We start from the raw sequence: 23,011 nt of genomic DNA, 5'->3' as shown, positions 1-23,011 counted from the left end.
TATTACTACAGGTTTATTACCTTTATTACTACAGGTTTATTGCCTTTATTGCAGGGAGGTTTATTACCTTTATTACTACAGGTGTATTGCCTTTATTGCAGGGAGGTTTTTTAATAAACATTGTCTTCCTCGTAGGACCGTGTCGGGGGGAGGGTGGCCACATTCAGGAAGGGCAACTACGTGGCTGACCTGGGGGCTATGGTGGTGACAGGCTTGGGTAAGAGACACACACACACACACACACACACACACACACACACAGACACACACACACACACACACACACACACACACACACACATGTAGGCCTAATACTGGCGTAATAACTAGATAGATGAATGAAAGTGTCTCTTGAGAAGAAAAGGAAACAGTAGTTTAATTTCTCAGGGGAGCAACATGTCCTTCTCATTTACAAACATTTGGAATCATGAAAGAGTTCCCCATCAACACAGTAACCAGAGTTGCGTTGGTCACAACTCTCCTGCTATGACGACTTCTCTCCAACAGGGGGTGGTGTTGACCGTGTACGTTTAGTCAGAGTGGAACAAATCGACAGGATGTCAGATGTTCTAATAAATGCATTCATTAATCACTCCTTCACTCCTTCACTCACTCCTTCACTCCTTCACTCACTCCTTCACTCACTCCTTCACTCCTTCACTCACTCCTTCACTCCTTCACTCCTTCACTCACTCCTTCACTCCTTCACTCCTTCACTCACTCCTTCACTCCTTCACTCCTTCACTCACTCCTTCACTCCTTCACTCCTTCACTCACTCCTTCACTCCTTCACTCCTTCACTCACTCCTTCACTCACTCCTTCACTCCTTCACTCCTTCACTTCTTCACTCACTCCTTCACTCCTTCACTTCTTCACTCCTTCACTCACTCACTCACTTATTCATTTATTTATTCACTTACTCATTCTGATATCTTTATATATATATATGTGTGTGTGTGTGTGTGTAGGAGGTAACCCCATGGCAGTGGTCAGTAAGCAGGTGAACATGGAGCTGGCCAAGATCAAACAGAAGTGTCCTCTGTACGAAGCCAACGGTCAAGCTGTAAGTACCACGTTGCCACGGTGATCGCCACACTCCCCCCAGCTGGCACCAATGCAGCACACTCCTAGTCCCGGGGGGGGGGTGTTGTCGGGTCAGGACTTTAGATCTGATTCCTACATTCTGGTATGTTCCTTATCTAGTGCTGTGGTTCAGGGGAGGGGCCCAGCTGACACAGGGATGTGAAGCATATCTGGTTTGGAAAATGTGCATCACAGCAGGAATGGCTGCGCTCGCTCTGCCTGCATTGCAGCGTTGCATGCACATTCCCGCAGCAGCCAGCGTGTCTACTAACAACAAACGCCGCCAGACAGCGCAGGATATAGGAGATGTTTACCTCAAACCCCCCCCCCCCCCCCCCCCCCCCGTCCTCCATTTTTGAACCCGATCCGTTTGTTATTGCCTTGGACCCCTGAGGATGTTTAGGTGGGGTCCGCTCGGCTGTGTTGGCGGAGCGAGGCAGGCAGAGTGTGTGTTTTACCCGCAGGTCCGCCTCGTTTCCGCCACACACCAAAATGGCGGGTGGTTCCAGTTAGCTGCTTAGTCTAGCGTGTCATCAACAGTGTTCTCTTTTAGAATGCCCCCCCCCCCCCTGTCAGACAGCAGGAGGATGTTTTGGTCTGACGTGACCCCCGGTTGACCGCGGCGGCGGCTAGGCGTGCTAGCTAGCTTGTCCACTTAACACGCGCCCGCTGCCCCCTCCCTCCCTCCCTCCGCAGGGACGCCAGCTGATTGTCTGTTGTTGGATTTGTGTGTAAACATGTTTAATGTTGCATTTTGTTGCTGTCTGTTGACTTAATTTGTTCTTTTTCTCCCCCCCCCCCCCTCTCTCTCTCTCTCTCTCTCAACCTCTCCTGCGTGCATCCCCTGCTCTGCGCCATAAGGGTGAACGATGCACAAGTGTATGTATTGTTTTACTACATAATACGCAACTCACCTATCGTTAATAATTCATGTTTAAGTCAACAGGCTGCTCTTTATGTTCCATTTGCGTGACGTGGTGATGGAGTAGATTACTGTAGAACTGGGTTACAGTAGAACTGGGGCTGTGTTCCATGTTCCGTTTTCTGTGTCATCCTCCGTTTGGCTTGAGGCCTGCTGTCAGTGTTTCTCGCCCTTTCAGGTCTAGAGGCTGGCCTAGAGGCTGGCCTAGAGGCTGGCCTAGAGGCTGGCCTAGAGGCTGGCCTAGAGGCTGGGTGTGGCTTGTTACAGCTGGGTGGTGATCATGTCTCATTACATGAAGGAAAGCCCTCCTCCATACTGTCCCTCTGTGTACCTACTAGCCCATTCATCTAAATACATAAAGAGCTAGTATTAGGGTTTAGGCCTCTTAATCTAACTCTTGAATCAAAAAATTCAACTAAAAATAAGATGAAAACTGTGAAGGAACCGTCTGTGAATGTGTAACCTGTGAGCGGGTCCCCAGGTGCCCAAGGAGAAGGACGAGATGGTGGAGCAGGAGTTCAACCGTCTGCTGGAGGCCACCTCCTACCTCAGCCACCAGCTGGACTTCAACTTCCTCAACAACAAGCCCGTCTCGCTGGGCCAGGCGCTGGAGGTCGTCATACAGTGAGTCTCTGGCTGGCGCTGAGAGGCCGCTAGCAGGGGAGGCTGGCGGAGGTAGAAATAATCGGAGGCCGGGCGTATTGTAATGCATGGAACGGAATGAGGAATGGTGTCAAACACAAGGTGTCAAAAACATGTTGTGTTTGATACCATTCCTCATTCCTCCACCAGCCTCCACCAGGTCTCTATCGTACCAAGTGCTCTACTCTGGTTTATGGGCCCTAATCCAGTTCACCCATTCTAATGCTGCAGTAGCAGCACCCATAAAGACTCTTAACAGTTTTAACAGATTAAAACACTTAAAGGCAGTTACACAGTGAGGGTCTGGTCTGGAGCAGGGCTCCACTGGGTTGGGCCTGGTTAGGACTACTTAGGCCTGGATGCTTGTATGCCTATAGTTTATCTTTTGTGCCCCAAGCTGCTGTGTTCATAGCAGGAACCGGCTGTAGTTTGTCTTCTGTCTTTTCGAAGACTGGTATCGATTCAGTTTGTTAACCTTCCTGCTAACAACATTCATTGAACGCAGTGTTGTTGTTGTTGTTGTTGTGTTTGTGCGTCACTGGGGTTTCCTGATCAGTGTCCTGAACCCGTGTGTTTGTTTGTTTGTTTGTTGTGCAGGCTGCAGGAGAAGCACGTGAAGGATGAGCAGATAGAACACTGGAAGAAGATCGTCAAGACCCAGGAAGACCTCAAGGAACTGCTGAACAAGGTGAGCAGGAGTGTTGTTGTTGTTGTTAAACCTAAACAACAGCCATGGTGGAGGTATCTTCTTATTAACCTCTCACTTATTACCTCCCCCCCTCCCTCCCTCCCCCCCTCCCTCAGATGGTGGGCACTAAGGAGAGGGTGAAGGAGCTACATCATCAGTACAAGGAGGCCAGTGAGGTCAAGCCCCCCAGAGACATTACAGCGGAGTTCCTGGTCAAGAGCAAGCACCGTGACCTGACCGCACTCTGCAAGGTGACCACAACTCAACCACACCTGAACCATAATCACACCTGAACCACAACTCAACTACACCTTAACCACAACTCAACCACTCCTTAACCACAACTCAACCACACCTGACCACTACACACAGTGTCAAAGGGGCTTGTAGGTTTGAGAGGTCAGGAGGGAGAGATGTGGGGATGGAAAATGCTCGTGTGTCAGGAGTGACGGAGAGGAAAATGGGATGCGATTCGTCAAGTGTTTTTGTTTTCCTAGCGATGTCTCTAAGCTGCAAGCAATTACCTACACCTTACTTTGATTACTTTGCTATTCGCCTATTTGTTTGTTTTTTTCCAAAACAACAACTTCATTCTTAGGCAGTGTGCTACTTCCTCCCATCGTGAATAAGACATAAGTCTGACCGCAGGAGGTGCGTAACTCAGCGAGAGACGTCGCCTTCTGACCACCATCATTTTGATTCCATTCAAAGGTGTTTCTAGGGCCGTTATTGTCTTTATGTGAATGCGACTGTGGTTTGAATCCCACCAGTTTTGGAACACTTTCAGGTGATTGTTAAAGTGTGTTTTCCATTCCTCATTCCATGCGTGACAATGAGTCCTCCAATTTTCTACCTCCGCCAGCCCCCCGCGGTGTGCTGGGACAGAGGCTTGACCACCAGAATGGCCTCCAGATTTAGGCTTTTAACTCACCAACTGCCAAAGATTTCCAGAATGCTCACCACCTGGAGTGCCAAGTGTTTTATGTGGTGTTTACCTAGCAACAATTGGCTTCAAAATAAAGCATCATAATTTATGCATTTTCGGTGAATAAAGTCACCCGTGGCACTCTACAACGTCGGCAGTTTGGACTAAATGTGTTAAGAAGGCCTAAGAAGTGAACTAGTTTTCTAGGACCCTAAGCCAGTATTCAGTGTGATTTAGCCGCTAACTCCGACTACTTATCTTGTAGGTTTCAGTGCCTCTTTGATCCAGTTGTGTTTTGTCCCGTTCTGAGAGGGAAACAGCGCTGCAGCGGGTCTTATCCCCCTCGCGGCCTGTAGTACGATACTCTAAGCTGACCAACTGTGGCAAATGGATGGGTTGGATTTGAGCCATTAGGCAGAGAGGAGCAGATACCAGAGAACGCTAACGCTAACAATGGCATTAGCTCTGAGTCAACCAGACGGTTTTCCAGCAGCATGTGTTTAAGTAGTCTTAATGCCTAAGCGCTGTGTGTGTGTGTGTGTGTGTGTGTGTGTGTGTGTGTGTGAGTGATTAGAGGCAGAGCCTCTGGTCTGTTTGTGGTGTAGATAAAGCCATTCCCTCGGCTCAGAGCAGAGTGTGTTTAAACACAGCTGCTGTCTTCTTGGTCTCTCTGTCTGTCTGTAAGCCACTTCAAGGCATGACTCAGGCTTGTCTGTCTGGCTGGAGGTTAGTGTGCGTGTGTGTGTGTGTGTGTGTGTTTGTGTGTGTAGCAGGTCAGGGATGCCTTTGGCAGTGTGTTATTACAGGGTTCCCGTGTGTGTTAGATAGTTGGTGGGCTTGTCAGCTAGCTTCAGGGAGAGGTAGCTGAGACTGTGGGAAACCCCCAGAGAGTGACTCAGCTCTTCTAGTGACTGGCTGTCTGTCCTCCTTACCTCAACTAGAACCTTATGGGGGTGTACACACACACACACACACACCATAGTTTGGCCTTGCTCTGTTGCCCACCTTCTTGTACAATTTTAATGTTACTTTTTGAGCCTCCATTGTCATGGAGCAACAAGAACACACACACACACACACACACACACACACACACACACAGACAGAGGATGTGTTTAACCCCTGGCGGTGTCTCCTGCAGGAGTATGATGAGCTGGTGGAGATGCAGGTGAAACTAGAGGAGAAGCTACAGGAGCTGGAAGCTAACCCACCCAGGTAACAACCACCACCTCCCTAACAACCACCACCCTCCCTAACAACCACCCTCTAACCCACCCAGGTAACAACCACCACCTCCCTAACAACCACCACCTCCCTAACAACCACCCTCTAACCCTAACAACCACCCTCTAACCCACCCAGGTAACAACCACCACCTCCCTAACAACCACCACCCTCCCTAACAACCACCCTCTAACCCACCCAGGTAACAACCACCACCTCCCTAACAACCACCACCTCCCTAACAACCACCCTCTAACCCTAACAACCACCCTCTAACCCACCCAGGTAACAACCACCACCTCCCTAACAACCACCACCTCCCTAACAACCACCCTCTAACCCACCCAGGTAACAACCACCACCTCCCTAACAACCACCACCCTCCCTAACAACCACCCTCTAACCCACCCAGGTAACAACCACCACCTCCCTAACAACCACCACCTCCCTAACAACCACCCTCTAACCCTAACAACCACCCTCTAACCCACCCAGGTAACAACCACCACCTCCCTAACAACCACCACCTCCCTAACAACCACCCTCTAACCCACCCAGGTAACAACCACCACCTCCCTAACAACCACCACCTCCCTAACAACCACCCTCTAACCCTAACAACCACCCTCTAACCCACCCAGGTAACAACCACCACCTCCCTAACAACCACCACCCTCCCTAACAACCACCCTCTAACCCACCCAGGTAACAACCACCACCTCCCTAACAACCACCACCTCCCTAACAACCACCCTCTAACCCACCCAGGTAACAACCACCACCTCCCTAACAACCACCCTCTAACCCTAACAACCACCCTCTAACCCACCCAGGTAACAACCACTACCCTCCCTAACAACCTTTACCCCCCCCCCCCCCCCACTCTCCCTCCCTCTCCCAGTGACCTCATGTGAGCAGTGTCCCTGGGCCCAGTCTAAAGTGGAGAGGCCCTCCCTGGGCCCAGTCTAAGTGGAGAGGCCCTCCCTGGGCCCAGTCTAAAGTGGAGAGACGGTTCCAGTGTTATGATGGTTTTGAGTGATATTCCTCTGTTCTGAGATGTAGGTCAGCTGCTTGTCAAGGTTATTGATGACATGGATGAAGTGCTGAACTCTCTCTGTCTCCCTCTCCCTCTCTCCCTCCCCCTCCCCCTCTAGTGACGTGTACCTGTCGTCGAGGGACAGACAGATCCTAGACTGGCACTTTGCCAACCTGGAGTTTGCAAACGCCACGCCCCTCTCTACTCTGTCACTGAAACACTGGGACCAGGTAAGACACACACACACACACACACACAGTCTTGAACACTATCTCTCTCTTACACACACACACACACACACACACTCCCCCCCACCCCCCCCCCCCCCGCTCACTGTGGCCTAGATCAGGTTTCAGGGGAGGATGGCATCAGTAGTGATGGTTGCCATAGGACACCACCCGTAGAAACCAGGGCGTTCTTAACCACGTCACCCAGACTCCTGTCTGTCAACCTCAATGTCCTCCTCTGTCCTGTTCCCCCCCCCCCCCCCTCTCCAGGACGATGATTTTGAGTTCACGGGGAGTCACCTGACGGTGAGGAACGGTTACTCCTGTGTCCCCGTGGCGTTGGCCGAGGGCCTGGACATCAAACTGAACACGGCCGTTCGCCAGGTCCGATACACAGCCTCAGGTACGCCCACACTGTGTTTGTGTGTGTGTGTGTGTGTGCGCCACATCACCATCCATCCACCATCCCTCTGTGTGTATGTGTGTGCGTGTTCAATAGTATGGATATCTATGTTGGTGTGTCCCCCCGCCCCCCCCAGGCTGTGAGGTCATTGCGGTGAACACACGCTCCACCACGCAGACCTTCATCTATAAGTGTGACGCGGTCTTGTGCACGCTGCCTCTGGGGGTGATGAAGCAGCAGCCCCCCGCCGTGCAGTTCGTGCCCCCCCTCCCTGAGTGGAAGACCTCCGCCATCCAGAGGATGGGCTTCGGGAACCTCAACAAGGTACGGCCGGACACACACACACACAGGTGCACACGACATGCACACACAAGCCCACAGGTATGCACGCTCAAACGCAGATACTATTCACCAACACGCACACACACACACACAGGCACATACACACAGGTGTGCACTCCAGACAAGCGCACACACACACACACACACACACACACACACACACACACACACACACACACACACACACACACACGTTTGTCTCCCTTTATTCTGAGGTGTTAATCCTTTGGGAGTCTGGCTGCTGCTGCAGTGTCCTTGAGAGGAGACTTGACCCCTAGTCACTGGATATTAGCTCTACAAACACAGCCTTTAACATCACTGGATATTAGCTCTACAAACACAGCCTTTAACACAGCCAATCAGATCACTGGATATTAGGCCAAACGACCAGGATATTAAGTATAAGATGACTCTGTCTCACTGTTCAGCTCATCATTAAGACACACACACACACACACACACACCATTAAGACACACACACATATCATACACACACACACACACACACATAATTAAGACGCAGGCGCGAGCACACATCCATAATTAAGACACACCTGTTAGAGACACTTCCACACTGCTTGAATCAGGCCAGGTGTTTATTACACAGAACAAGGTTACCTCTGCTTCTCAGAATAGCCCTGTGGAGAGAGAGGGAGGGGGGAGGAGGGAGAGCTCTCCATCCTGGTCTACATCAGAGAGGAGAGGGAGGGAGGGAGAGCTCTCCATCCTGGTCTACATCAGAGAGGAGAGGGAGGGAGGGAGGGAGAGCTCTCCATCCTGGTCTACATCAGAGAGGAGAGGAGAGGGAGGGAGGGAGGGAGAGTGAATAGGGTGAATAGAGAAAGAGAGTGAGTGTTTTGGCAATGTGTTAGCAATCAGATCAGACCCCCTCCCTCCCTCCCTCCCTCCCTCCCTCCCTCTCTCCCTCTCTCTCCCTCCCTCCCTCTCTCCCTCCCTCTCTCCCTCCCTCTCTCCCTCCCTCTCTCTCTCTCTCTCTCTCTCTCCCTCCCTCCCTCTCTCCCTCCCTCCCTCCATGGTCCAGGAAGTGCATCATCTACTGCAGACTTTTGATCAGCTAATTCTGCTGCAGCAGAAAATGCTGCATTATTATGCAACGTGACCCTGTGTGCTTCAGCTCTCCACCAGCAGAGGGCGCTCTGCCTCAGGGTCTCACTCACTCACTCAGGCCTCATGTAGGACAGTCCACTACCAGCATCACTGAAACACGAGCTGAAACCATCTAGCTAACATCTTTGAATTTAAATGGAATTCTTTTTATAGTTTTTCTGAAGAGGACCCATAGAAGTTGCTGTGTGTGTGAGACGTGTGTCTGTGTAGTTTGAGGTCAGTCCCTTATCCAGCGGCTGCTGTGTGTTCCTCCCGCCCCTAGGTGGTGCTGTGTTTCGACCGCGTGTTCTGGGACCCCAGCGTGAACCTCTTTGGTCATGTGGGCAGCACCACCGCCAGCCGTGGCGAGCTCTTCCTCTTCTGGAACCTCTACAAAGGTGAGACCACCGCTGTCCTCCCTGTCCTCCCCTTCTTGTCCTCCCCCTCCCTGTCTCCCTGTCCTCCTATCCCTGTCCTCCTTTCCCTGGCCCCGTTGCCCTGGACACCAGATCTGAAAGGATCGGATAGGCAGAAACAAGATGGCCGTGTCTCCACCGTGCCCTAGGTGGAATGTTCACCATCTTGCTAATACCTATCCAGTCCTCTCAAGTCTGCTGAAGTGTCTCAGGTGTAGGGTTAGTGCTTTGGAAGGGCGAGGGGGATTTTACTTTGTGACTAAATGTGATTGTGTGTTCACCCCCGCCTTGTTTGTCCCCTCCCAGCCCCCATACTCCTGGCGTTGATGGCGGGAGAGGCGGCCGGTATCATGGAGAACATCAGCGATGATGTCATCGTCGGACGTTGCTTAGCGATCCTCAAAGGCATCTTTGGAAGCAGTGCAGTACCTCAGGTAAGTGATGGACACGCGCACACACACACATTCTCATGCACACACACACACACACACCCTTGTGTGAATGTGTTAATTATGGAGTAATACTCCAAAAACCACCAGTCAAATAAATCACACACCACGGTTTCATTCAGAGGGGAATCAATCACGTGTGTCAGCCTCCAACTCTGTTTACCGCCTCTGTTTACATGGCAACTGAAACATCTGTGTGTGTGTGTCGTCATGGCAGCCCAAGGAGACGGTGGTGACCCGTTGGCGTGCCGACCCCTGGGCGCGGGGCTCCTACTCCTACGTGGCGGCCGGTTCCTCCGGCAACGACTACGACCTCATGGCTCAGCCAATCACGCCAGGCCCAGCCATCCCCGGAGCGTCACAGGTAACCACGACGACCACTACACCGCACCGCCGTACGACATGACACACAATACACCCCTACACCGCTTCACTCTACTGTACCCTGTAAACTACATCGGTACTCACTTAGAGTTCAGTGTACTGGTCCAGACCACCATGTACCAGACTACAGCACGGTAACTCATTCAGTACCGAGGGTGAATAAAGTCGCCAAAGTTGTCAACATTCTACAGTGCCGAGAGTGACTTTATTCACCAAAAATGCATAAATGATGGAGCTTCCTAGTGTTGTTGCTAGGTAAACACCACATAAAACACCTGCTGCTCAGGTGGTGAGTGATCTCCAGGTCTTTGGCGGTTGGTGGGTTAAAGAGGCCCAGAGTAAACATGCTGTGCCCCGAGGCCAATCAGTTTACTATAAGTCCACCGCTCGGTGTTGCTCCATCAGGGTCGTTGTGTAAATGCCAGATCTTTATGCCGGGACGCATCTTTCACCCGAGTTTCGTCGAAACTGTCCCTGTGGTCTCTGAGATATGGCTTGTGGCATGCTAGGGGACCGGTCCTCAACTAGACTAACCACGGAACAGCACTCCAACCCTAACCCTAACCCAACCCTAACCTAACACCTGATTCAGCTAACAACCCTAACCTAACACCTGGTTCAGCTAACAACCCTAACCTAACACCTGGTTCAGCTAACAACCCTAACCTAACACCTGGTTCAGCTAACAACCCTAAGATAACACACCTAGTTCAGCTAACAACCCTAAGATAACACACCTGGTTCAGCTAACAACCCTAAGATAACACACCTGGTTCAGCTAACAACCCTAACCTAACACACCTGGTTCAGCTAAACAAGGTCTTGATGAGGACCTAATTAGTAGTTGTGTTAGGTCAAGGCTGGAGTGAAAACCTGCAGGACGGTACCTCTCTGGGTGGAGGGTTGGGCGACAGTGACAGTGGAGGGCGACAGTGATTGGTCCGTTCTGACGAGTTTAAAGGGCCACCGCTCATATTTGGCCTTTTCTACAAAACCCCCCGGCTCCAACGCCCTCCACCTCTAAGCCAATTAGAACGCCCGATGTATTAGCCAGAAAAGTGAAAGCACTGCAGATTTTCATTTTTTTGGCTTCTCCCATTCGCTAACCACCGGCCCATGTGTGAATGTGAAGCCATTCCAGCCAACCACAGCCTCTGACCGAGCCCAGGCCGACCGGAGTGTTCTTTCCCGAGCCAGATGTTTTAGGTCGTTTTGATGTTGACAAGCTGCTTCATGTGCACCCTTATATTTATGCGCCTGATGATGAGTTTTGTTGTTTTTTTCTTCTTTTTTTTTTCTCCTTCCTTCCCAGCCTGTTCCTCGCCTGTTCTTCGCCGGGGAGCACACCATCAGGAACTACCCCGCCACGGTCCACGGCGCCCTGCTCAGCGGGCTCCGGGAGGCGGGCCGCATCGCTGACCAGTTCCTGGGCGCCATGTACACCCTCCCCCGACAGGCCACGCCCGCCGCCAACCCTCAGCCCTCCCCGAGCGTCTAAACCCCGCCCCCTCCACCCCCCACCACCGCCACCCTGTTTCGTACTGTTCAAGTGATGTTGGTGGCTCCTTAACTTTGCAAAGACTCTTGAGATGTAAGAATGTGCCCGTCCGTTTCCTGGGACCCGTTTGTCACTCCCATCGCCAACCGAAGCTAACAGGCTAACGAGCTAACGGAGAGAGAGAGACAGCATTGGTTCTTCTGGCATGTCTCTACGCTGTTTCTGTCCCGTTACTATGACCTCATCGTCCAGCGCCTCACCCTGGACAGGAAGTGCAGTGGTCTTCAGCTGGCCCAGTCAGAAGGGGCCTCACTACCAGGTTCCTGTCCCTCAGTACTGTTGGGTCTGCTGAGCGGTCCTGAGACACAGAGAATATCTCCTCACCACCTTCTCCAAAAACTCATTGGAGGAGAGGAAGACGGTCTTAGGGGAAGAACTTTAGAACTTCTCCTCCAATCGTCTTTGAGAAGGAGGCGGGGAGAGAGAGGAGGCTAGGAGGCAGGGAGAGAGAGAGAGGAAGCTAGGAATCAAGGAAACACTTGTGAGATGTCAAGCCACATGGTTCTGCTCCCTATTGGGTAAAGACCGGCCCAATAGGAAGGATAGATGTATCAACCTTAGTGTCCCCCCCCCGTCCCCCCTAGCATTACAAGATGGTGGCTGCAGAGGGGAGGGAGAGAAGCAGCAGTAGTGGGATGAGGGGGAGGGGGAGGTAGAAATCGGAGGACAGGCTCATGGTAATGCATGGAACGGAATAAGGAATGGTATCACGTGTTTGATACCCTTCCTCGTTCCATGCATTACCATGAGCCCGTCCTCCGATTTCTACCTCCACCAGTCTCCCCTGGATGGGATCCATGGTACACTGAAAGACACTGTTACTACAAGTTACAGGATACTCTGACACTGAACCTTAGAGGGCAGACAAACTCTCACCGCTACCCCGTCCCCCCCGTCCACACACACACACACACTCAGCTAACAGCTCCAAACCCTACCAGGCAGTTCAGCTAACAGCTACGTAGCAGTAGCAGTCTGTTTCACTCCATTGAAACTGTTTTATTTTTCTATTGAAAAGACGCTCTCCGCCTAGCTGCCCCTCTGCCCCCAGGGCATTAGAACCATTGTCTTAACGGCTGACGATGTTGCTGTGTAGTTGTGTTGTATGCCTCCTCTGTATGACCCCCCCACCTGTCCTGTCCTGTCCTGTCCTGGCCTAGGTCTCACGCATAGGAGAGTAGTCAGAAATAGCAGTCGTTTGTATTAAATGCAAAAAAAAAAGGATAGATATGATTATTAAGTTTGAAAAAAAGAGAGAAAACAGTGAAATTGTGAATGTTTTTGTTACTTTATGGTTTAGCAGCTTGTTTTGAAATGTGTTATTGTTATTTTATTGCTGTTGACATTGCATACTTTTTTATATTGTGTCAAACATTTGGGTATAAAAAATAATAAAATAATTTGCATCTGGCCGTCTGTGTCCGGGGTCGTCTGTCCGTCGGTCAGCTGGTTCCCTCCTTCTTCCCTCGTCCAATGGGATCATGAGCGCCGCTTGTGAGCGGAGACGGTTGTTGACTCACTTCCTGCCCAGTGCTATATATACACACACACACACACTCACTCATTCTTTCATCACATACACACATACACACACTCACTCATTCACACACCCCCTCCCCACCACTCTCTTGGTGACGCTGGCCGTCCTCTCCCTGACCCTCCGGACCGTTGGCCAGCTCCTCCAGCCTGTGGCCGGGGTCGGGGTGCCGGGGGAGGAGGGGGTGCCGGGGGAGGAGGGGTCTGCTGGAGCAGAGGGCAGATTAGGCTCAGCAGCCGGCTTATGAAGACACAGAGGTGCAGCAGAGCTGGGGGACATGTCTTTGTGGCGGGGCGTCGCGGGCATGTGACCACAGATGACTTAACTGCTGTGATCTCAGTTGGGGTGTGTTTGAAAATAGTCCTCATCAAGGTTGGCACGGAGTTATTTTGAGCCTTCTGGTTTACCGTAGTCTCAGGGCCGTGGGTGGCGAGTGGGCTTTGGGTTTTTATACGTACGTACGCACACACACCACTTTGTTCCACACAGAAGTTATATGGGGTGACACTATGCATGGTGTGTGTGTGTTGTATGTGGTGTGTGTGTGTGTATGTGTTGTGTGTGTGTGTTGTGCGTGTGTGTGTGTGTTGTATATGTTGTGTGTGTGTTGTATATGTTGTGTGTGTGTGTGTTGTATGTGTTGTGTGTGTGTTGTATGTGTTGTGTGTGTGTTGTATATGTTGTGTGTGTGTGTGTTGTATGTGTGTGTGTTGTGTGTGTTGTGTGTGTGTGTATGTGGTGTGTGTGTGTGTTGTGTGTATGTGTGTGTATGTGTTGTGTGTGTGTGTGTGTGTGTATGTGTTGTGTGTGTGTGTGTTGTGTGTATGTGTGTTGGCTGTGAAGCCGCAGCATGGCGTGTCTCAACCCATCTCCTCTAACAGTCATGTGACTCACTGAGCTTGTTCAGACGCCACAGGTGGGGTGGAAATGTACCCAGCCAGCCAGCCACACACACTCACACACACACACACACACACACACACACACACACGCACGCACGCACGCACACTCTCTTTCTATCTCTCTCGCTCTCACACACACACACACACACGTGCTGCTCATCATAATGATAAGGTGACACCCCAAGAACCAGGAACAGCATGATCAGACTGTAGTCAGGACCAGCATGATCAGACTGTAGTCAGGACCAGCATGATCAGACTGTAGTCAGGACCAGCATGATCAGACTGTAGTCAGGACCAGCATGATCAGACTGTAGTCAGGACCAGCATGATCAGACTGTAGTCAGGACCAGCATGATCAGACTGTAGTCAGGAACAAGTAGTATTCACAGAGAAAGCCCATCTGGAAGTCCACAGACCTTCACCCAGGGGAGGCTGGTGGAGGCAGAAAGTGGAGGACAGGCTGTAATGCATGGAACGGAATAAGGAATGGTGTCAAACACCCCTGCTTTAACACCACACCTCACAGTAGAGGCCAAACTGCACACACACACACACACACACACAAACACACGACAGTAAATGCCAAACTGCAGGTACCAACACCTGCATGCGCACACACACACACACAGTAGATGCTAAACTACACACACACACACACACACACACACACCACAGTAAATGCCAAGCTGCAGGTACAGACAGGCTGGGGGATAATCAGAGTAATCCTTCACTGCTCTGTGGCCACTTGTAAATCACAGAGGCTTGAAACCTAAAACACTGACACATTCTCCACTATTCATACAACTGCTGTCTCAGAAGCAACATCCTTTAAGTTGTCCCCATTAAAGTTCACGCTGACTGAAAACGCTGACTTTGGCTCCTCCCTCCCCTCCGTACCGAGCGGCATAGATTACCATTTAGCGTGCAGTGTGACTCATTAGCATGCTTGGCTACACACCAACAATTTGGGTCAACCACCACCAGCAGTACAACATGCTCAGGTGTTAGTCTGGCCCCTGGGGTACCACCATGCTCAGGCATTAGTCATGCCCTGTGGGTACCACTATGCTCAGGTGTTAGTCTGGCCCCTGGGGTACCACCACGCTCAGGTGTTAGTCTGGCCCCTGGGGTACCACCATGCTTTGGGCTTTGCACACTGCTAGGCGTTCTGTAGAGGACCAGGCATAGCTGCTTTAACCAAGAGGTGTGTGTGTGTGTGTGTGTGTGTGTGTGCTGAGATAAGCATACCTGTGCGTACCTCTCAGGCCTGTGGTTTGGCCTCTCTCACCTGATGGATTTGCCTAATTTGTCTGCTAGTTTGCTTCTCAAACACTGCCAGAAGCCGCGCTCTGTCCAAGCCTCAACTGCAGGTATTAGAGCTCTATAATTGAGTGTTTTTCTCTCTCTCACACACTCCTTTTCTCTCTCTCTCTCACACACACACACACACACACAGAGACACACACACACACACACACACGTTAGGGTGTGGCACTGTCAAATCCAAGCTTGCTTACTGCAGATCGTTAACTATGATGAAAGACCTGAACATTACTGAACGAACGCTCCCACTGTCCCATGAACACGACGTCCCTCCTACACACACACACACACACGCACACGCACACACACAAGGCTGGAGACGACACACAAACACACACACACACACACCGCTGGAGACGACACACAAACACCAGGGTACCAACAGGTTGCTTTCTTATTTTATTGGGATACATAGTCGGCTGAACAGTGGCGTCTTGGAGAGACCTACATGCAGAGCGGCAAGGTTAGACATGCACATGGGTTTATTACTCTAGAACAGAAACCAGCGTCCCACAGCACAGGGTGGCCTGAGACACACAGAGAAGCTTGGAGCAACGAACGCCCATCATCATCATCATAATAATAATAATAATAATAATAATAATAATAACCCTTTTGATCTGATTCATAACAATACATTGTTCTCTTTGTCACGACGGTCGTCCCCCCCTCCCCCCGACCCCTCCCCCTTCTTAAAGACATATCCATTTATAAACACACTGCAATATAAAAAAACTTTCCAACTCCTGTGTTTTGATTGTACAGGCCTAGATTCTTCTTGTGTGTGTGTGTGTGTGTGTGTTTGTATAAAGGAGTGTGTGCAAGTGTGTGTGTGTGTGAGAGAGAATATCCAGTTTCACATAAATGCTTCTATGGGTTTTCAATCATGTTAGAGCCTCTGTGTGTGTGTGTGTGTGTGTGTGTGTGTGTGTGTCTCAAGGCCTGAACATCTCTTTCTTTGGCAGCACTTGCGTACGTACATACAGCACACACACACACGATGAACCCCCTGAATGTGTGAGCGGGAGAACCTGGAGGACTGACAGACTCCTGAAACCACTCACTCAGAAAACCAGACACCACATGGAGAACGACTTCAGACCCTCATCCCTCCTCTGACTGGCTGTGAGCAGAATCCCTCCCCTCTGATTGGCTGTGAGCAGAATCCCTCCCTCTGACTGGCTGTGAGCAGAATCCCTCCCTCTGACTGGCTGTGAGCAGAATCCCTCCCCTCTGATTGGCTGTGAGCAGACACGCTCCTGATACAACCACATCACTCTCATTCCTCAATGACTGTAACGCTGGTCTGACCTCTGACCTCTGCTCTCTGCTCTGAGTCTCTCTGTACAGCTAGTCTCTGTACAGCTAGTCTCTCTGTACAGCTAGTCTCTGTGTACAGCTAGTCTCTGTGTACAGCTAGTCTCTCTGTACAGCTAGTCTCTGTGTACAGCTAGTCTCTCTGTACAGCTAGTCTCTCTGTACAGCTAGTCTCTCTGTACAGCTAGTCTCTCTGTACAGCTAGTCTCTCTGTACAGCTAGTCTCTCTGTACAGCTAGTCTCTCTGTACAGCTAGTCTCTGTACAGCTAGTCTCTCTGTACAGCTAGTCTCTCTGTACAGCTAGTCTCTCTGTACAGCTAGTCTCTCTGTACAGCTAGTCTCTCTGTACAGCTAGTCTCTCTGTACAGCTAGTCTCTCTGTACAGCTAGTCTCTGTACAGCTAGTCTCTGTACAGCTAGTCTCTGTACAGCTAGTCTCTGTACAGCTAGTCTCTCTGTACAGCTAGTCTCTGTACAGCTAGTCTCTGTACAGCTAGTCTCTGTACAGCTAGTCTCTGTACAGCTAGTCTCTCTGTACAGCTAGTCTCTGTACAGCTAGTCTCTGTACAGCTAGTCTCTGTACAGCTAGTCTCTGTACAGCTAGTCTCTCTGTACAGCTAGTCTCTGTACAGCTAGTCTCTGTACAGCTAGTCTCTGTACAGCTAGTCTCTCTGTACAGCTAGTCTCTGTACAGCTAGTCTCTGTACAGCTAGTCTCTCTGTACAGCTAGTCTCTCTGTACAGCTAGTCTCTGTACAGCTAGTCTCTGTACAGCTAGTCTCTCTGTACAGCTAGTCTCTGTACAGCTAGTCTCTCTGTACAGCTAGTCTCTGTACAGCTAGTCTCTGTACAGCTAGTCTCTGTACAGCTAGTCTCTGTACAGCTAGTCTCTGTACAGCTAGTCTCTGTACAGCTAGTCTCTGTCATCTCTCTCTGTCTGAGAACGTCTCTCACATTAAAACAAACAAACAAAACAGGAAAAGTAGTACTCTCCAGGAGTGCATTGATGAGAAAGATAGTACATTATTATCTTGCAAAAAAAAAGACAATATCATCCTTAAAATCAAGAGGACAAAAATACTAAATATATTTCAATAAGGCCCACTTTACAAAATTACAAGATTTTCTTAAATAAAATCTATCCGATACAGCTTCCAAAATAAGACATCTTTTTTTTGTTGTTTCTATTTTAGAAAACAAAAAAAAGAACATAATACAAGCAGAAAACAAAAAGAAAACCCTCAGATTGAATATGTCCTGTTTTATTTCAGCTCAGACTCATCTCAGAGACTGGATGTGTCCGTCAGGGGAACGTCCCGTCAGGGGAACGTCCCGTCAGGGGAACGTCCCGCCCCTGTAAACTGGAAATACTGTGGAATGATTTTGGCACAATGTGAGAAGGCGGCGACAAGGTGCCTCAAGAAATCATCACAATTATTTAAAAAAATTATTAATGTATTAATCTGTACAATAAACTCTCCAGTCCCACGCAACTCCACATACACTCTGACGAGTCCTTCTAAACAACTTTCTTTTAATCAAATTTAAATTTGGCCGGTGCAAAAACACACACACACACACACACACACACACACACACACACACACACACACATCTATATACACATCTTTGATGTCCTTACATTCAGCGATGGAAAAAAAAAATGAAAACAATAATCTATGAGACTAATGAAAAGATCAGGTTTTGACAGAGGGAAGGGGTTTCAGGGGGTTTAAGGGGGCTTTAGGGGGCTTTAGGGCTGTAGGTTCTTAAGTTAAGTGCAGATTACGGTGACACTATGAACCCCCGTTACAAAAGAGGCCTTTGAGGGCCGACGCCAACTAACTCCAGAGAGCCACGTCCGCTCGGCCTGCAGGTCTCCGCTCAGGACATTCTAAGACTGCTTTGTAAGAGGAAACAAACAAATGACTTGGACATAACGGATGTTGTTTATATTCGCCAGAAGAAGTGACAGAAACGAGGAGTATTAAAACGTTTAGTTGTCAATTCAACACAAGGGAGGTAGCCTGTCTCTTCACTCCCTGGCTTAACCTGGACTTTCCCCCGATGAGGACGTTTTTTTAATTCATCTTCATCTCATCATCTCCCCACAGCAGCAGCCATGTGGATGATCTGAGCAGACTAACAGGGGAGAGCCTATAGCATCTAAACACCATTCGATTGGTTCATTACAACCACTGCCCTTTGACCTCTCTGTGAATCCCGCACAATGCCTCAGCCGGAATCCTAGTCTTGGATTGGGCTCTCTGAGGCCAGAAGTTTTTCTAGTCAAGGAAAACTCCTGGCCTAATGATAGTGTGTTATTTCAAGTTATAGTGCTAAAGGTACTGATGGAACCTTCTCAGCTAGCCCCCTAGTTGGGCATGGCGTGGGCCAGGCAGCAGGGGAGGTGGAGTGGTGGTAGCGTGGTGGTATTAGTGTACAGAGGGGGGGCCATGTAAGGAGGGGGCAGGGACGTGCATTGCTGCTGGGGGATGGAGTTTCAGCCCTGCCCTTTAAAAAGCCTCTTCCTTTGAAGCCCGTCTCCGGAACGGCCCGGGACAGCACATAAAACCCAGGGTTTCTGACAGCTGCTGTCACCCTGGGACCCCAGGGCTCCCTCTGGGTGGGGAGTGGGGGGGGCACTGTATAAGGGGGGGGGCAGGATTCACTGTAAGGAGGAGGAGGAGAAGTGGGGGCAGGTGAGACTGTAAGGTTGGGTTGGTGGGGGGTGTTGGATCAGTGTATGAACCCTGACCCTGATGACATCAGTCTCTGGAAGAGGATAGTTGACCCACATACCTGGGCTCATCTCTGACACGGCCCTTCAATCACCACCTTCTTGACGGGTCAAACTGTCAAACTGTCTCCTACAGTTGAACTACTGTCCCCCCGACGCGTTCACACATCAACCCCAAAACACAGGACAGGCCAAACACTGGACCCCCTCGTCAGCCAATCAGCCACCTTCGTTTGGGGAGGACCACGGCAACATGACACTGCCAAACCGTCTGGCTTCCTCTCCCCTATTTAGAACCCAGAAGTCCGAGGCAAGGACGCGATTAGCTGCAGCCTTGACCTTTGCCCTTTCAGCTACCTAGGGGCCGTATATCAGCCTCCACCGCTGGCTCTCTGGCAGCCAATAACACGCCCTCTAAAAAGACTCAGAAGTAGCCAGGCGTACCATGGTCGTTAAGAGACCAAGGCTGTCTTCAAAGGGGGGGGGGGGGGGGGGGGTTCGTTGCCATCCTGGTAACTGATGTCAACGAGAGAGAGAGAAAGGGAGGGGGAGGGAGAGAGAGAGGGAGGCAGAGAGGGAGGCAGGGAGGGAGGGAGAGAGAGAGAGAGAGAGAGGGAGGCAGGGAGGGATAGAGGGAGGCAGGGAGGGAGAGGGAGAGAGAGAGAGGGAGGCAGGAAGGGAGAGAGAGAGACAGACAGAGAGAGACAGAGACAGGGAGAGAGAGGGGGAGGCAGGGAGGGAGAGAGAGAGAGAGAGACAGAGAGACAGGGAGAGAGAGACAGAGAGAGGGAGGCAGGGAGAGAGAGAGAGAGACAGAAAGAGAGAGAGCAGGCCTTTTGCGTGTGTGTGTGAAGAAGAGCCAAGCCGTCACGTAGCTCCAGTAGCTAGCTGTAGCGAACAGCCTTGGCCCGCCCGCTCTGAGCTGCGTCCGCGGAGGGCTGTTGGCCGGGTCTGAACACATGTTCACAGATGGGCCTGGAGCCATGAAACGGGCCACAGGCAACACTAAGGCTTTATGGGACTGGCTGGCGGAGGCAGGGGACTTTCTGACAGGCAAATCCAAAGGGCAGAACATTTTGGGCGGCGTACATTCCTTTTTAAGGGGTCCTTTCCTTTGAAGTGAACATGCTAGAAAAACAACACTGAATTGAAAAATGTGTTCTTTTCTGGGGAATGTTTTTTTTTTTTTTTTTTTTTTTCTTCTTCCCTTCAATTGAAAACCACAGAACAGACTCCTCGCCTAAAACACCTACTCTGAAAATGTACAAAAAAAGAAAAATATTGCAAATGTGAAATGAACATTGACTTTTACCCACGCCGTAAACAAACAGACAAGAACATTGCAGGAATACTAAAGTCCACATATCCCTCTCCCCTGTCTAACTCTGACTCAAGGCACCAGTATGGGTTTCTAGAGAGGGGTGGGGGTGGGGGTGGGGGGGGGCAGGGACAGCAAGAACAGTTAGCAGGGCAAGAAGACATAAGACAGACAATTTGTTTTAAAAAGGGGAACTAGTGAGTAATGGAATACGGGTTCAGTTGTCATCGGTGTGGTCACATGACATCCCAATGACACAAACTTACAGGAATATTGCATTATGGGGGAGGGGGAGGGTTGGTTAATCATTCTTTGCATATGACATTAATTATTACTCTTTTCTATTCCCACGATCAGCACATTATGAAATCTAAAAGGACTACTACGAATGCTAGGTCCCAACACCAAAACTGCAAGTTCACAATGAAAAAATATGTTTATATGTTTTCTGTAATTAACTAATAAATATGAAAAGCTAAAGTGTGGAGATTAAAAAGGCTGGTTGTCTGGTAGGACACAGGTAAGGCTGAATGTCAACGGCTGACTGACTGGTATTGCGGCGGAACTCTGTCGTCATGGTTACACACTGACCATCCAATAGGATCAGGAGGGAGGGAGGGCGCTCGTTTGCTTTAGAGATCGACAGCCAATCAGCAGCCAAGCCATAGGCTCATCGACAGCCAATGAGCATAGGCCATTCTCAGCTGCCATGCCGGAAGCAAAATGGCGTCTCCTCCTAGCAGAGGTTGTAGTTCAGAGTTCAAAGTTCACAAAGTATTGCCTGTAGGAGTATTAGAAAGTCTGCTCCAATATCCAGACGTGCACACTATCTAGTACAGAGGGATGTTTGGGCCAGGCATACTGAGGAGTGTGCTTATGTCGATATTAATGTGTGTCAGACCTCATAACAACATGATAGGCTACAGACCCATCTGTCAGTCTGTCTGCGTTTCTATGGCACCCCCTGGTCTCCATGGCTACGGCCAGTATGACAGAGATCCCTCCCTCTGTTTCCCACCAACCAGAAGTTGAGTTTTTAGTTCAATATTTAAAACAAAATACACCTCTATAGAAATTAGGGTTGAGAAGTCAGAGACGATTCGCACGGCGAACCCAGTCACGTAATAGTACAGCTGGACTGACAGTTCCTTGTGGTGATTGGAGCAAATACAGGAAGTCCAACCCCTTTGCTTCATCTGCTTCCTATGACTGACCGGCGTGTCCAATCACAGCAGCGCTGAGAACGCCGACTCATCCACCTGACCAGGCAAAGTCTGCTGGGACATCCAGGTCTGTCGGCCATATTGTTTGTTTGGTGTGCTGAAGCAAAGCACCCTGGGAGTCGTAGTCCTGTTCCACTTGATGAAAGAACTGTAAATGTCCGCCTTAAATAAGTGCATTCCATCGCATCATTCGCTGAGTGCAGACAGAAGATTGCGGACCCTCCTCTCTTTCTGCCTCCTTTCTTTCTGCCTCCTTTTCTGCCCTTCGTCCCCGCGTGGTGATCGTACAGCACACTCCCCTCCCTCACCCTGGCAGAGAAGAGAGAGAGGGACCGAGGAGGAGGAGGGGACGGCGGCATGGGCGAGCAACAGGGAGCGAATTACTGAGAAACCAAACAGCACATGGGAGCAAAGAAAGGTTGGGTTCTACTGTACTCTACGATGGCGTGTGGAGGTTGGGTAATCTACTGTACTCTACGATGGCGTGTGGAGGTTGGGTAATCTACTGTACTCTACGATGGCGTGTGGAGGTTGGGTAATCTACTGTACTCTACGATGGCGTGTGGAGGTGTGGCGTTGAGGAGGTTGATCATGTGATGAGGGTGTGTGAGGGCGGTCTGTATCTTTGCCGTGCTTGAAGCAGAATGCATGCTGGGATGCTGGAGTCAAGAAGCGCTCCTCGTCATACAGCAAACAGAAACATGCAGACGTTCAAAGCATCGACAAACCTCTTAGACTCACAGTGTGTGTGTGTGTGTGTATAAACCATAAAAATAAAAAACCCTGTGGTTATCAGTATGAAGCAATACATGGACTAACACCTCATCCAATGACATTTAGAAAAAAGCACAAAAGCAAATACAGTAAAATACATTTTCACAATCTGAGGTAATTCGCTCCCTGTTCACGGTCGCAACGCGCATAGATACATCCTTTATACAGCCTGTGATGTTCCACAGTCAGCCATCAAGGTCTTTATCCACCCATGGCCCTCTCCCAAAGGCAACAATCCCTCCCTCTGTGTCTCACCCACTCTCTCTCCCCCCCTCCCTCCCTCCCTCCCTCACACCCACCCACCCCCACCCCCTCTCCCTTGTCGAGTCAGAGGAATACACATTATAATACATCCAATAGGAGAAGCGGAAGAGGAGACATCAGCTGGTCAGTTGAGGTCGATTCCAGAAAGGATACCATATATGGGCGTATTATACAACTGAAGCAAGTCTATGGAGATGGAGGGTG

At 50.2% G+C, this 23,011-nt stretch overlaps 1 protein-coding gene across 6 annotated transcripts in view; it reads left to right on the top strand.

Annotated features, from left to right (window-relative positions):
- Window positions 1–12,819, top strand: part of kdm1a (lysine (K)-specific demethylase 1a) — an 18,768-nt gene extending 5,949 nt beyond the window's left edge. For all 6 annotated transcript variants that reach the window (XM_083683401.1, XM_083683399.1, XM_083683400.1 and 3 more), the window contains 14 exons: window positions 136–217; window positions 970–1,064; window positions 1,946–1,963; window positions 2,488–2,630; window positions 3,246–3,336; window positions 3,453–3,587; window positions 5,403–5,476; window positions 6,640–6,751; window positions 7,019–7,151; window positions 7,288–7,475; window positions 8,884–8,998; window positions 9,323–9,450; window positions 9,683–9,829; window positions 11,162–12,819. In XM_083683401.1, coding sequence (XP_083539527.1) covers window positions 136–217; window positions 970–1,064; window positions 1,946–1,963; window positions 2,488–2,630; window positions 3,246–3,336; window positions 3,453–3,587; window positions 5,403–5,476; window positions 6,640–6,751; window positions 7,019–7,151; window positions 7,288–7,475; window positions 8,884–8,998; window positions 9,323–9,450; window positions 9,683–9,829; window positions 11,162–11,347 — 1,647 coding nt within the window. In that variant the 3' untranslated portion in view covers window positions 11,348–12,819. The remainder of the gene's footprint in view (window positions 1–135; window positions 218–969; window positions 1,065–1,945; window positions 1,964–2,487; window positions 2,631–3,245; window positions 3,337–3,452; window positions 3,588–5,402; window positions 5,477–6,639; window positions 6,752–7,018; window positions 7,152–7,287; window positions 7,476–8,883; window positions 8,999–9,322; window positions 9,451–9,682; window positions 9,830–11,161) is intronic.
- The last annotated feature ends 10,192 nt before the right edge of the window (window positions 12,820–23,011 follow it).

Source organism: Argentina silus, assembly GCF_951799395.1.
Source record: "Argentina silus genome assembly, chromosome: 13".
NCBI lineage: Eukaryota > Metazoa > Chordata > Actinopteri > Argentiniformes > Argentinidae > Argentina > Argentina silus.
Note: the sequence above shows the minus strand (reverse complement) of the source record. Positions and strands in the feature narration are given on the sequence as shown.